General features: G+C 55.7%; 1 protein-coding gene across 1 annotated transcript in view; it reads left to right on the forward strand.

The window, feature by feature from the left end:
* Positions 1-13,239, forward strand: part of LOC103590690 (chromosome unknown open reading frame, human C15orf27) — a 76,083-nt gene extending 62,844 nt beyond the window's left edge. Inside the window, exons 10-12 of the mRNA XM_008572986.1 lie at positions 7-118; positions 10,905-10,967; positions 12,142-13,239. Coding sequence (XP_008571208.1) covers positions 7-118; positions 10,905-10,967; positions 12,142-12,734 — 768 coding nt within the window. The 3' untranslated portion in view covers positions 12,735-13,239. The remainder of the gene's footprint in view (positions 1-6; positions 119-10,904; positions 10,968-12,141) is intronic.
* Positions 13,240-14,884: the final 1,645 nt, after the last annotated feature.

Consider the following 14,884-nt stretch of genomic DNA (forward strand, 5'->3'; position numbering starts at 1 on the left):
TTGCAGGCCCCGCACGTGCTCAGCCAGCCGCGCCTCCGCTACAAGGTGGTGGAGGCCGGCACGTGGGACGAGGAGGCCGCGGCCGAGAGCGTCGTGGAGGAGCTGCGGCCCTCGCAAGGTGAGCGCGCGGCCCCCCACCCGCGGCCCCGGAGTCCCATGGCCCGGGGAGCCCCCCGGCCGCCCCTTCTCACCCCAGGGCTCTGCGACGTGGGCTGGGCCGCGCCCCCTCTAACGCCCGTGACGGAGGGGGGCGCCCGGTGATCAGTGCCCCAGAGAGGGCATTTAGTCAAGCTATCCTGACCCAAACTAGAAATGATCTTCGTGACTTGTACCCATTTCGTGCCTGTGCGCGTTGCGCTCTCTACCTCCCCTGTCCTCACACGAGAGGGGGAAGGGGTATGACTTTCTATGTTGTGGATGAAGAAAATGAGACCCAGGAAAGCCACCCGAAGGCACATCGCTGATAAATGGCAGAGCCAGGCGTCAAGCCACAAGTCTGGGACTCTCCTCCTGGACTACCAGGGCCCAGATAAGTCCAGGCCTGGGACCAGAACAGCCCAGAACCTAAGCCTTGCAGGTGGTGGTAAAGTGATGGGCCGGTGATGTTAGTGGGGATGGGAACATGGGCCATAACCCCGGGCAGGGTACTATAAAGAAGGGAGGTGTTTCTAGACTCAAATCCCAGCTTCTCTGCTGGCCAGCTATGTGACCTTGGACAGGGGATTTTACCCTTCTGGGCTTTGGTTTTGGCATCTGTCAAATGGAAACAGTGCTGAGCCTTCCTCACAGAGCGGTTAGGCCCAGCGAAGTGGATGCAAGCCACCACCAGAAGTGACCGAAATGTCCTGCAAATGTCACACAGTACTGCTTTGTGAGTGGGGGTGAATACACTCTCCTGGCCACGCAGCCATGTCAGGTTTGGAGCTTCATGGATGTGTTTGGAGAGACTGTATCCTGATGGGTCAGGCCAGGGTTCAGCCTCCGCTCACGGAGCTCAGGAGGGAGCCAGGCAGAAGGGATCTGAGCTCATGTCAGAGCCCAGAGGGGACCCTGGGAGCCTCGCGTTGGTCTCCTCCCCAGGCATCGTTCTGCTCACGTCTCCATCCTCGCTGCCCTAACTTTTGTTCTGGAAAATGTCATTGTCACCAAAATGATGGTTATGGGGTTTTTTCACTTTATTTTAAATATTGACTCTATTATTAGAAATTATTTTAAATATTGACTTCCTCCAATTTAAATTCAAAATACATTTTCAGATTCACACTTTCTACCTAAAGGGACGGGAACTAAGACTCATCAAGCTCCTCCATCTGGGCTCTGTATTGTGTGATCCTGTTTCACCCTCACCCCTCCTTGCTCTTACACAGAGGAGAAAACTCAGAGAAGTTAAGAGAATCACACAGGGCCACCCAGCCAGGAAATGGTGCTGCTGGGCCTGGAACCGGGGCTGCGGGACTCAAAACCCCAGCTTGATCCAGGGGTCACTTCACCTTGGCGTGTCGTGTCCCCCTTGCCAGGGCATCGAGGACAGAGCCTGCAGGCCGAGGAGGCTGGGAGGCAAGAGGCTGAGCTCCAGACTTGGCCAGTCCCCAGCTCTGACTTGAGGCTTCCGTGTTCCCTTCTGTAAAATGGACTCATAGCTCCAGCTCCATCGGCCTCACAGGAATTGTGAGGAACCCATGGGTGTGAGAAAGCTCTGTAGGCTGTTAGACACTGAACAGGCTTTGGGGAAAGAGGTGGTCGTTATTATGATCTTTCGAGAGATCTTCAGATCTTAGAACCATAGAATTTGGAGGCTAGTCAGTTGCTCAGAGTGTGGTGTTATAACACCAAGGTTGAGGATTTGGATCCCAATACCAGTCAGCTGCAAAAAAAAAAAAAAAAAAAAAAAAAAAAAATTGGGGGGCTAGAAGGGACTTCGGAGTCTAGCCCTTCAGCTGTTGTGCAAATCCCATCTTTAATTCCCTGCCAAGAGGCTGTGTGGCCTCAGCTCACCTTCCTCTAAGAACAGGTGCTTAATATCTCCGGGGCAGCCCCCCACCGTTAGATGCTCTGCCTAGAAGACATTCTTCCTCAGACTGAGCTGAGGCCTGCCCCCCGCACCGCCTCCCCCACTTGGCTGCAGTTTTTATGCACAGGTGGGTGCCTTTCCAGCTGAGGCTTCCTTTTAGAGACTGTTTTCTCCTCCAGGGACAGTCACCTGCACTCCCACAGCCAATCCGCAGGGGACAAGCTCTCCAAGTTCCTCCCGTACTGTCGCCTCTGTGAGCTCTCCAAAGTTCTGGTTCCTCTCAGTAACATCCAGAACTGAACACAGATATTGGGGAACGGCAATTCCAGAGCAAAGTGCCCAGGGGCCACTCCTGCTTTTGTGTTCTGGACCCCCGTGATGCAGCCAGAATGTTCCGGAGCCTGTGGTGGCCGCCTGGCCTGAGCTCACAGCTGACCTGGGCCTCATGTGTGCCTCATGCGGCTCTGCTGAGCCCCGTGTCCTGCAGCTTGTCCTTGGGCAGTTGGCTTTTTGTGCCCCCATGCAGAACTTCACATCCATCTGTGGTCAGCTGTAGCTTGTTTGATTCCTGCCTTTTCTCTAGGGCTTGATAGGTCCTAATTCACAGCCATCACCAGTTCCTGCTGTTTTACTTCCTAGGTAGATCTTGAAACAGTCCCCTTCTTCATCTTCATTGTTCAGTCTTCGTTTTCTCTGGACCTGACCTGGCTCCCTGACCTCAGCTTTGCCCGCACATGTGTCCTCTGCAGTCTCCCCTCCCTTACCACGCAGTGATCTTTCCAGAATCTTTTACCATTACTGGTTCTTTGTGTCCCTCAGGGAAAAGCCCAAGCTCCTTAGGGTGGTGTGTTAGTTTGCTAGGGCTGCTGTAACAAAGTTCCACAAGTTGGGTGGCTTAAACAACAGAAAAATGTATTGTCCCTCAGTTGGGGAGGCTGGAATCCGAGATCAAGGTGTCGGCAGATTGGTTCCTTCTGAGGGCTCTGAGGGAAAATCTGCCCGGGCCTTCCTAGCTTCTGTGGTTTGCTGGCCGTCCCTGGCATTCCTTGGCTTGGCATCTTCCTGATTCCTGCCTTCACCTTCACCTGGTGTTCTGCTTCTCCCTGTGTGTGCCTGTGTCCAGATTCCCCTTTTTATAAGGCCCCCAGTTATATTGGATTAGGGGCCCACTCCAGTTTGACCTCATCATAACTAATTACATCAGCCACAAGCTTGTTTCCAAATAAGATCATATTCTGAGTTTTTGGGGGTTAAGACTTCAACATATGAATTTGGGGGGTGGGTCACAACTATTCAACCCATAGTGTGGGCATATGAGACCCTTGCTGGCCTTGCCACTGGCTGCCTCCCTGACCTCATCTCCTTCTACCCCAGCTTGGCTTTCACTCTAGTGGAACGAAACAATGGCCCTTAGTTCTCTACGTGTCCTGTGCAGTTGCATGTCCCTGAGCCTTTCCACTTGCTGTTCCCAGGGTGGCCTGGCCTGCCTGCCAAACTTCTCTTCATCCTCAGAACGCATCTCAGAGTGAGTCCTCAGATCACCATCCTCTTCCCTGGAGACCTTGCATCAACTCCACTGGGCCCGATGGTGCCGGGCTGCCATGAGCGTTTACATGGATCTTTTCCCCAGACTTGTTTATCTCCAGGGACTGCCCGGCCCTTGCCCTCAGCAGGCTTTCCACGGGTTTTTTTGTGCTGAATGCAGTCATGAGTCCATCACTGCTCAAAGAACAGATGGGTCCCTGCAACCCGGCATCTTCTCTGGGAGCTCAGAGGCCGTTGGCACCAGCCCACTCCGAAACCACACGCTTGGCTTTCAGCTCCCCAGGCTGGTGCTTGTGGAATCCACCTTCTTATTCTTTCTGAAAGTTCTTCTGGAAGGCAACAACCACTTTTGCCCGCTTAGTCTTGCTTCCCAAGGCTGGAGGAGCTGGTTTACAGTCTTGTGGCTCATCCTGGGATCTCCTCCTCAATGGGGATGGGGCAGAGTGAGTGCAGGAGCTGTGGCTTTGCTGTCCCAGGTTGAACCAGCCTCTGCCTCGCTCACGGCCACAGCAAGGCCTCCCTGTTGCTCAAGGCCCATTTTGACGCTGCAGCTCACCTGGGGCTTAGGCCTCCCAGTGCCTTCTTCCTGCAGGTCTTAGCACTTCCGGTACAGCCGCTCTCTGCGGCTTGTACTGTTTCTCTCTCACCAGGGTCCTTAGCTCTAGAGATGACAGCCTGGTCTGTTGTTGACCTATGGACCCTGGATGCCCGATGCCACACTTGAGCCCACAGGGAGCCAAGACCTGGGCTTGGAGGGCCACAAACCCACCAAGATTTTAAAATAATCCTGCACATTCCAGGAGTGCTATGAAGCTCTGAGTCCCTGCCTATTCACCTGCTGCTCCTCTCTCTGCAGCCCCCATATTGGGAGACTTCTAGAAGGAGGGAGGCAGGGGCAGGAGGGAGAAAGCTGGGTCAGAGTCGAAGCCCTCTCAGAGTAAACTTGATGAACTGCGTGTCACCAGCCAGGGTGTCACGGGGTCTACACCATCTCTGCTCACTCTCCTAGAAACTACGGGGATGGGGTGTCTGAACAAGAGAGCCTCAGGGCTCCCATAGAGATACCAAACATGCACCCCTGGGAGCACTTGAAAATGCGCCTCCTGTCCAGCCGTGCTCTCCTTTATCTCCTGTATGCCACCCCCTGGGTACCTCCCAGCTCTCTGGATGCACACCTGCCCGTGCCTGCCCCAGCCTATGCAGCCACCCAGGCACGATGTTTCACAGCCAACCCAAGAGCCATCAATAGCCAAGCCAATGCTCCAAGGAGAGGGCAGAACATGGGGGCTAGCAGAGACACGCATGATTCACAGCCTCGAACGGTCCAGGGACACAGGGCATGCCCCAGCTGATCGCTCTCTGACCAGAGCTGTGTCCAGAGAGGGATTTCCATGACATCAGAAATTACAGCCAGACAAGCTGGGGGCAGGCACTCTGGGCCACTCTGGAGACAAAGAAAGGACAGCATTTGTCGCTGACTGTGACCTTCAGGCCAGGAGGGTTCTGAGGCCCATCTCGTGTGCAACAGGGCACAGACAGTCCTAGGATTAACCTGCAGACATGGGCAGTGAGTCAGGGGAGTCACGGGAGGGGGCCAGCGTCTTCCCTGGGTGGGGGCGGGTGGCCCAGCAGGGCAGGAGTGCCAGCCCCAGCCCCATGAGGAGGAAGCAGCTCCCGCAGTGTCAACAGTTGCCAGCGGGTCACAGTCACACAACGCAGACCAGCTTCTGTTTAGACTTGCTGTAGCACAAATCATTTTTAAAACCTGGGCTGCAAAGTTCCAGGCTTTGGGGCCTGCCAAGTTCACAGTGCCCCTGTGTAGTCATTAATATTTCTCTCCCAAATTTATTGGTCTTGAAGCTCACGCATAACTTATGAATTATGGCCCCTGGTGGGAGTGCCACAGATTTCACTGTATATCACAGCGAACCTTGGCGTCCCCTGCGCTCCTCCAGCGTCCAGAGGAGCCGCCACAGAGGTGTGCCCAGCCAGCCTGCTCTGTGCCTTCCCTCTGCCAAGTGGCAGCGGGGGAGGGAGCTGAGCTGGCACCAGTGTTTGCCCTTGGAGAGGAGAGGGCCTGTGTGCTCATGGAGGAAGGCACCCTGCTGGCCTCCAAATGTGTGTGCCTGACGGGGCACACAGGGGAACCCCAGGAGCCCCAGCTGTAGGACTAGACCTAGGACAGCCTCACACAAAGCAGTATTTGAAGCAACCAGAGGGAGGTGGATTTAGGATTCAGATCTGGTTTTGAATCTCAACTTGGCCTTGAACAAGTTACTAACCTCTGAGCAGGACTGGCTTCATGGATGCGTGACCTGCATGGTCACACAGGGCCCCAAGCTTGGTTCAATGTTCTGCTGTCACTCTATCGAAATTCTTAATACTTTTTGAACAAAAAGGGGGCTATCAACTGTGTAGCTGGCTCTTCCTCTGAGCCCCAGTGTTTCCAAAAAGCAAATAGTATAAGTTTTTCACCGAGGATTATGCATTCAGATGTATGCTCAGCTCTCGTCCCTGGTATACAGTAGGTGCTCAATGAATATAGTGTCCTCCTTCAGTGAGAGCTGCCAAGCATGGAGCAGCATGTTGGAGTTTGGCAGCAGGAGCCCCAAATCAGGAATCGGCCTCCCCCTGGCCCTGCGGCCTGAGTCCACACAGGGCATGTGGTCCGGCATCCCCACCCACATGGAGCCGTGCAGTTTGGTCAGGCCCCGCCACCTCCAGGAGGCCCGGACCGTCTGACCCACCCCCTTTCTCTCCACCGCTGCCTCATTGGGCAGGTCAGGGGCTCCGCCCAAGGGCTAAACCGACATAATGAGCATTGCCACCGCTGCTGCACTCGACGGGCTTTAGGAGGATTAGTCAGGTTGAGTTTGCAAAGCACTCACACCCTGGGAAGAAAGGCACCGAGCAGCAGAGAGCAGCTGCCGTGGAAACCACCTGAGACTTTGGGGCCAGCAGGGTTCAGCAAGGTGAGGGATGGCCCTAGGCTAGATGTTCATTATCTCAGTGAATCTTAGAGCTAACCGCAAAGTAGGTACTTATTATCCCCATTTTATGGGTGAGGAAGCTGAGGCTCAGAGTGGCTAAGGCATTTGCTTGAGACCACACAGCAAATGCCCTGCAGAGCTGGGGTTGGCACCTGGGTCTGTTTTGCTCTGAAGCCTGTGTTTGTACCTGTTCTTCTTTCCTGCTCCTTCATGGTCTGCACAGCTCAGCCCCGCTGCGGGCTACTTCCTACATGTCCCTAGGATTCCTCAGTGCTGAATCAAAACAGACAGGGAGCGAGGGATTATTCTTAGGTGGAAGGTGGGCAGCCCCGTGTGCATCTGACTGTGCAGCTGGTTTCCAGCCACAAGCATCTGTGCCTGCCTCTCCTCCTGCCCCCAAGCTCCACATACCCAGCTGTCACTAGTCTCAGTAGGAAGTTCCCAGGAGTGGGTGAGGCTGGTGCTATACGGTGCAGAGCACCACATAGTGGCCCTGTGGCTCCCAGGAGGGGGTCGTGCTGGGAGGTCCTGCAGGCCTCTGACCCAGCCACAGTCTTCTGTCCAGTCCACCATAATGGCACCTGGCATATGCCAAGCCCTGCGATAAGCACTGGGGAGACTCAGTGACCAAAATGTGGCCCTGGCCCCCAAAGGCTCTAGAGCCACTGTGTGGATGGGGCCAGATCCCAGCCCGGTGGTTAGTTCTGGGAGAAGAGGCTCATAGTCTCTGTGAAGCAGAGAGCAGGCGGGCCAGGGTCAGCACTGCCGGGGAAGGCCGGGCTGGCGCCACATTCAGACTTGTGCCTTAGAGCTCACACTGAGGACCCTGTGGAGGTACAAGTCTGGAGCAGAGGGAGTGGGGCAGAGGAGCAAATGCAGACAGGACAGACCTCCAGCGGCCACCTGGGGACTAAGGCTCCGTGTCAGGCACATCCAGGGAGTCAGCGATCCCATTCATTAAACCCGCAGGCAGGATGAAAGTCCCAAGGAGAGGCCATGATGTCCAACGCAGGGCCATTACAGAGGGGTCAGGGGACCTTGACTGGGCACAGCCTTGGTGGTAGTCGGGCCATTGGTAAGGAAAGATAGAGGCACCGAGAAGTGGCCAGGATCTCAGCCTGGGTGGGCAGGAGAACCAGTCACCAAGCTGGAGGACATGGGAGGAGGAGGGAGAGACTGGTTCTATTTTAGACACGTTGAATCAGAGGTAACTGGAGGTCATCCAGGAAAAGGTGTCCGGGGACAGTTGGCCAGACCAGTCAGAAGCTCAGAAGAGCTGTCTGGGCTGAAGGTCACCTGGCTTAGGATATTTTTATCAGCAGCTGGGATGAAGATGTGAGCATCCTCCAATATGTCGTCAACAGTGAGATAGGAGAGAGGTCTAATTCCTTGGTAAACTGAACCAAGACTCAGAAGGTTTCCACGGGCTGTGCCCCTGGGCTGAAACCACTGCACTGACATTTGCCCAGCGTGATGACCATGAAGCCCTGCAAAGGGCTGCACAAGTACAGGGTGGCGAAGGCCTGGCCTGTCCCCAGCTCCTGCAGAGAAAGCTGGGAATCCACGCCAGCCACAAGCGTGGTGTGAGTCAGCAGAGCAGGGCGGTTGCTAAACGCACTTGGAGGATGTTCGGCTGCGTTAGGGGAACGGTCACGCCGGATCTTGGAAGGGCTGGTCTATTAAATAGTCACGGCCTCGCAGGGCAGTGGTGGGGGTTAAAGGAGGGCAGCGTGCAAGGTGCCACGGCTCAGGAGCTTTGATAGGCAGATGGGAAATACTAGCTCCCTCCCTCCCGCTTCTTCTCCCTTCCTGGTCACAGCTGGAGTCCAGAGTGAAGCCTTCAGTGTGGAAAGGCTGGAAAACCAGGGAGGGGTGGAGAAGGGACAGGCTTTCCAGGAGAAGAGACTTCTCAGGAGGAATGTGAGGGTTTTTTGAGTGTTGGAAGGTCTGTCACACAAGCTAAGTGGCAGTAGGCTCATTCTTGGCACCTGGGTGGGAGGCAGGCCCAGGCCCGGCAGGCCCTGCACATATGCCTTGCATTCCCTGATGAAGTGGAGATTGGCTGCCTGGCCACGGTGTGGACATCTGCAAAGCCCCTGCCTGTGCTCCCTGGAGGCGGGGAGTCCTGGCCTTGATAGAAGGCAGAGGATTAGGCACACTGTGACTCAGTTGAGCACAAATGAATGAGAAGCTGCCCAGCAGCTGATTATCAGAGCTCCTCAGCAAAGAGGTGGGAGCTCCCTTCCCCAGAGGTGCGCTGGCCCGTGGGGAAAAAGCCCCCATCAGGCAGGCAGGGAGATGATTCCTGCACTAGGTACTAGGGGGATGGTCCAGATGCCTGGTCTCTTCCCACTCTGCTGTGACTGTCACCTCTTAGAACTTCAGAGCCGTCTAGTGCAGCCATAGCACAAACTCTAAGAGCCTCGCCAGCACCCATGTGGTACAGACGAAGACAGTGAGGCCCAGAGAGGGGATGTGGCCTGCTAACAGCACTAGGACAAGAACCCCGGATCTGAGCTTTTCTCATTCACCCCAGCCCCCTCCTGCAAGTGGCTGTCTTGGGATAAAGTGTCATGGGTCTGTGGATACTTTAACTGAGCTCCTGGTCCTGGCCCACTCGAGTGGCTCTCTTGAGTATCTGCAAGTATGGCCTCAGGATAAAACCAAGACAAGTGACCAGGTCCTCCTGGCTGGCCCTGTGAGCCTGGTGGTCCTGCGCTTCTACTGCCTGCTGGGAGCATCCACCTTCCACTTGCTAGGGCAGCCTGCAGGGCTGGGCAGCGTTTCAGCATACATGATGAACGTGCTGCTGGCTGATCCCGGAGCAGGGCCTGGAGCCAGCCTGGGGCCCCTCCTTCAGCTACAGCATTAACACAGAACACACCTCTGACCGCAGGCATTTAAGATCAAAAGAGGCCAAAAAAGCTTTTAAGAGCCAGGCCTCTGCCACGCAGCCTCCGGTGTCAGGGCACATTGGCTTCTGCAGCCGTCTCAGGTGTGCCTGCAGACCGTGGCTCCTCGGAGAAGCCCCCAGCCCTGGAGCACCTGCCCGGACTTTCCCGGGAGAGGAAGGACGGCCCTCGAGTGTGGAAAGCCTTCTATGTGTCTGCCCCCACTCTAGGAATCTGACACTCACTAGCTCCTTTAATCTCCATAACAACTGGAGAGTAGGTGTCGTCAGCCCCAGTTTACAGACAAGGGAACAGAGGCTCAGAGAGGGCCCCTCAGCTAAACACACAGTGGAGTCGAGGTTTGAAATCAGGTCAGATTCCGCTACTCTTCCTCGACCCCAGGGCCTGGTGGGCTGAAGGAGCAACCCTGCAGCTGTCTGACATGTTGCCAGACTGTCACTGTCACTCTCCAAGCTGTGCCAGGCCCCTCCTAATTATCACTTGACCTGATCCCTCCCTCTGTCCCATCAGCCCCCCCCCATCCCCCACTTGGGCACTGCAGTCTCTGGTCTCCCTGCCTGAAGTCTGGGCCCTTCCAAACCACTCTCCCCGCATCCTTGGGAGTGACCGCTCCAAATCACACCTGACCATGTTCGCACCTTCCTGGGGATCCTCACTGCCCTTAGGACAAGGCCAAGCTCCTTAGGACAGCATTTGCGGTCTTCTGTCACCTGCTTTTCCTCCACTCTTGGCCCACTCTGAAGATCTCCCCTCTTCTCTCATTTCCTTCCCAATCCTCCCTGGACGATGAGCCAGTATTTCTTTAAGACCCTGTTCTGTGTCATCTCCTTGACCTGGACAGCTTTTCACCTTCTTGTTTGTTATTCGTTCAGTAACTATTCACTGAGCACCTCCCGTGTGCAGGACTGTGCAGGCGCCGGGGATCCCCAGCACCACCACTCCCCACCCTCACCCCACCCCCCGTCTCCAGCTCCGTTCCTGGACTGTGTGGAAGACTGGAGCCTGCAGATGGACCAGGCAGGGGGCTCCATCCAGGATGCGTCACTGCTGCCGCTGGCTGTGTGGGATTTCAAGGCTTCTGTGCTGACAGCAGCATTTCTAGTTACCCTGTGAACCTCAGGCAGATTCAGAGACTCGGGCCATCCAGACAGAGAAAGGCCTGAGAAGCTATTTCTACACCCCTTATCTCAGAGATGGGGAAACCAAGGACAGAGAAGGAAAGTGTCCCGTCCAGTTCGGGTCAGAACCTGGGTCCCCTGGTACCCAGTGCAGTCTAGCTCCATGCCCCCATGGAGAACCAGGAGGTGGCTCCTGTCACACAGGCTTCTCATGGCTGTGGGGCAGGGGTGGGAGTGTTGGGGGTAGAGCATTAACTGGTGCAGTCCCTGCCTCCTGGACCCTTGGACAAGGCATCACACTCACTCTCCTCTGTCTCCACCTCTATAGAAGCTGCGGTCAAAGACGACATGAACAGCTACATCAGTCAGTACTACAACGGGCCCAGCAGTGGTGAGTCTGGGTTGGGCCTATTCCGAACATACCAGAAACTCTGGGCATCCCCTCACCCCATGCGACTCTGGCAGCCCCTAAACCCGAGGGTGAGGACAACTCAGCTTGGTGTCAGAGATCAAGGCATGCCCATCCCCTGGTGCCTGTGAACCCGAGCTCAAGGTTAAGAAACCTAGAGCTCCAGCTGCCAGCCAATTCCAGTGCTGGAGCGGGGGGTGCCCAAGAGCAGAGCCTGCGATGCTGGGGGGGATGCTGTGTGATCCCCAATAAGAACTGCGTGTGGAACCCTGAAATGGAAAGGGGGCTGGAGCCCAGAGCTCAAAGTGACCTCAGCACCCCAGCCTGAGACCCTCCCGGGGCGAGCTCGATGGAGGGTATTAGAACAGCACCCCTGGGCCTGAGAAGCAGCAGGCCTTGGGCATGACTTTGCTTGACTGACATTTTGTTCTTGCACTTGGAAATGTCTCAGGGAAGCCCATTGGTTTCTCCTTATGGGAAGCATTGAGTTTTAAAATAATTCCCAGCCCTTCAGTGTCTTGTTTCTATCCATGTCTTATCCTTGAGTTTGGATTTCAGGACCCTTATGTCCTCATATGCTCTATTGTATTTGAATTTTGTCTTTCCACAATTTAGCCCCCTTTCCATGCCTCATCCAGTCTGCTGGTTTCAAAGACCACCCTCTCCAGCCCAGGCCTCTGTCCCAGCCCACTACCCCCACAATGTTGGGTAGAAACCTCCCCACACTGTACCACTGCAACTCAGCCCCTTGCTGAGTAAAGAGCTTCTGAGGGGCCTGTCTCCCCACGATGCATCCTGAGAGGTTAATCTATCTTCTGAAGGATGGGCTCTGGCCATGCCACTCCCCGGCCCCCACGCCAGCCCATTTCAAACTTGGAATGACTCCTCAGACTGTGAAACCCAAGTTCCTTGTCCTGGCACAGCGTGCTTTCTGTTAGTCAGGATGGAATATGCCTCCGTGGCAGGTAAACCTGAGTCTTGGTCGTGACTCCAGCACCCAGCAGACAGAGCAGCCATCATCTATTCTAGAACATTGTTGGTTGCCAGCACAAAGCACCTGTTGGTTCATAAAGCTTCTGCCCAGAAGTGCCTCATCAGGATCCACTGTGGGGTGGCAGAGGATGAAGTGTGACTGGCATCTCCTTTTTTCTTGCAGACAGCGGTGTCCCAGAACCAGTGTGCGTGGTCACCACGGCTGCCATAGACATCCACCAGCCCAACATCTCCTCAGACCTCTTCTCGGTTGACATGCCCCTGAAGCTCAGTGGCAATGGCACCTGTGCCAGTGCCACCTCAGAGAGTGCCTCCCGTTCCACCCGCAGCTCTGTCACCCGGGCCCAAAGTGACAGCAGCCAGACGCTGGGCTCCTCCACGGACTGCAGCACCGCCCATGAGGAGCCATGCTCTGAGCTCAGCCCCTCTCCCTTGCCACTGCCACCACTGCCCCAGCAGCAGGTGGCGGAGGCCAAGGTCCAGGACTTGCTGTCCTCCCTGTCAGAGGACCCCTGCCCATCCCAGAGGGCCTTGGACCCAGCCCCCCTCGCCCAGCCCAGCCCAGCGGGCTCAGCCCAAACCAGCCCCGAGCTGGAACACAGGGTAAGTCTGTTCAACCAGAAGAACCAGGAGGGCCTCACTGTCTTTCAGATCAGGCCTGTCATCCACTTCCAGCCTGCGGCACCCATGCTGGAGGAGAAGTTCAGATCTTTGGAATCCAAAGAGCCAAAGTTGCACAGAGTCCCTGAGGCCTAGGGCCTCCCAGAGGTGGGCTGGGTGGGAGGAGGGGAGACAGCCATCTCAAAGCTCTCCTGGGACCCGGGAGGCCGCCAAGGGCCACGTGTGGGCCCAGGAGCCCACTTGGTCTCCCTCAGGGTGCTGCTGCCTGCCCTTAGGGAGGTGATGCCAGGCCAGGAGGCCACACGCCTCAGACCTCAAAGTACACAGCTGGCGCCTCCTCTTGCCCTGCTCAGGGGAGGGTGGTGCTTGGGGCTGGGTTTTTTTAAACCATTTTTACAAAAACCAGCCTGTGGCCCAGCTTCAGCAGGGTAGAGTGCGGGGCCAGCTCAGCCTCTTCCGTTGCCTTCGTTCCTGACGCCGCCCTGAACCCTCGGGAACCGCACTGTGAGCAGGGGCTGTCCAGCCCCACCCCAAGCCGTCTTTTCCAGGAATCCTGGGTGGAGCCGACACAATCACAGAGACCACATTTGAGCCTCTTTCATTTGTCCTCATTCTCTCATTTCGGCATGAGCGTTGCTGAGTCTTTTCAAGACAAATCTAGCCCAAGCCGTCTTTTCCAGGAATCCTGGGTGGAGCCGACACAATCACAGAGACCACATTTGAACCTCTTTCATTTGTCCTCATTCTCTCATTTCGGCATGAGCGTTGCTGAGTCTTTTCAAGACAAATCTAATTTTCACCTTCACAGCACTTAAAGGGATGGATCTGGAGGTGGGTGGGAGGGTAGTGGGGGGCAGGGGACAGCCATTTTCCAACCTTGGCTTTAATAATAAAAACCAGCTACACTGAGATGTCCACTGGCAGAGGTTTTCCTTTGGTTGCTGGCCCACATGAGGTGTCCAGAGCAGCTCACTCGGGTCTGGGTTGCCTGACACAAACACACTGGCAGCCCCAGTCCCTCACTGGCAGCCCTTAGGCCTTTACTAGTGGAAGGAGCGCCCCTTGACTGTGTGTCTGGATAAGTCCCTTCCCTCCCTCATCTCCCCTGACCCAGAGCTCCATCCCTCAGGGACCCCAAACTCAGCAGGTCCAAAGCTGAGCTCAGCATCTTGCCTACAGCCTGTTCTTCCTGGGAGCCTCCTGGGGCACCGCCATCCCCTTGGTGATGAACATGCGTGGCACTGCAGCTCCCTCCTCTTCCCCATAAACAGTCACGAGTCCTGGCCATCCTGCCCTCCAAACGCCTGTCTCCAGCCCCCATCGCAGCCATGCTGGGCTGCAGTGGCCACCTCCTGGCACAGCCTCTGTTTTAGCCCTCTTTTAGCTTAAAAGCCTTCATGGGGTTTGTGTTTATGACCACCATGTTTTCTTTTATATGCAAGAGAAGGAGGAGTGGAGGTGAGGGGGAAAGGCTTTATTTTTTTTAAGGGCTCCCATTGCCTTGAAAGAACTCGAGCAGGGCCCATAGCCCCTCTGGCCACCTCCTGCGCTTCCTTTACAACCAGGTCATTCTCCCCTCCATCTTTTCCGGGGTTACTGTCATTGTGTGCATGTTCTGCCTGCTGTCACGAGTAGGACAGGTGTCCTCCAGGCTCCGATGGCCCCTTGGACTCACGCTGACAGTGCAGCAGTCCTGTGGCTTGGTCAGTACCTGCTTCCCTGCCTGCTTTCCTCCTGTCCCCCAGAGCAGAGATCAGGCCTGAGTCCCATTAGAACCCCAGGACCCTGCCCAAGGCCATGGGCCTGGACACAGAGCCACTCGGGAAAGCTGGCTGAATTGGAAGAAGGGAGGGAAATTACACATGTAGGCAAAGAGCACCCTCCTGGTTCATGGGAGCTCAGCAGTTGTCAAGAAAGATGTTAGAGGTGACAGTACCCAACAGAGCAGATCTTGGGGTGTAATCAGAAGACCTGCCAAGGGGATGAACTTCTAAAGGCCAAGGGCAGCTGTCCTGAGGCATCCTGGGTCACCAGCAGCATAGTTACAGCTTCCGTTACTGAGGCCTGTACACACAAGGGCCCTTTTAATCCTTCTAACAACCATGTGAGGCAGGTATCACTAGCCCTATTCTACAGATGCAGCACCTGAGACTCAGAGAGGTTGAAGGAGCTTCCTGAGGCCTAACACTGATTACAGTACCTGAAACCGGAGTCTAAACCTGGCACTGTGCTAGGCCTAGGAGTCCCGGGGTTTGGAGCTTTTGGAAGCAAAGTGATCACTCTTG

The sequence above is a fragment of the Galeopterus variegatus genome, unplaced genomic scaffold (genome assembly GCF_000696425.1).
Source record: "Galeopterus variegatus unplaced genomic scaffold, G_variegatus-3.0.2 Scaffold860, whole genome shotgun sequence".
NCBI classification, from domain to species: Eukaryota; Metazoa; Chordata; class Mammalia; order Dermoptera; family Cynocephalidae; genus Galeopterus; species Galeopterus variegatus.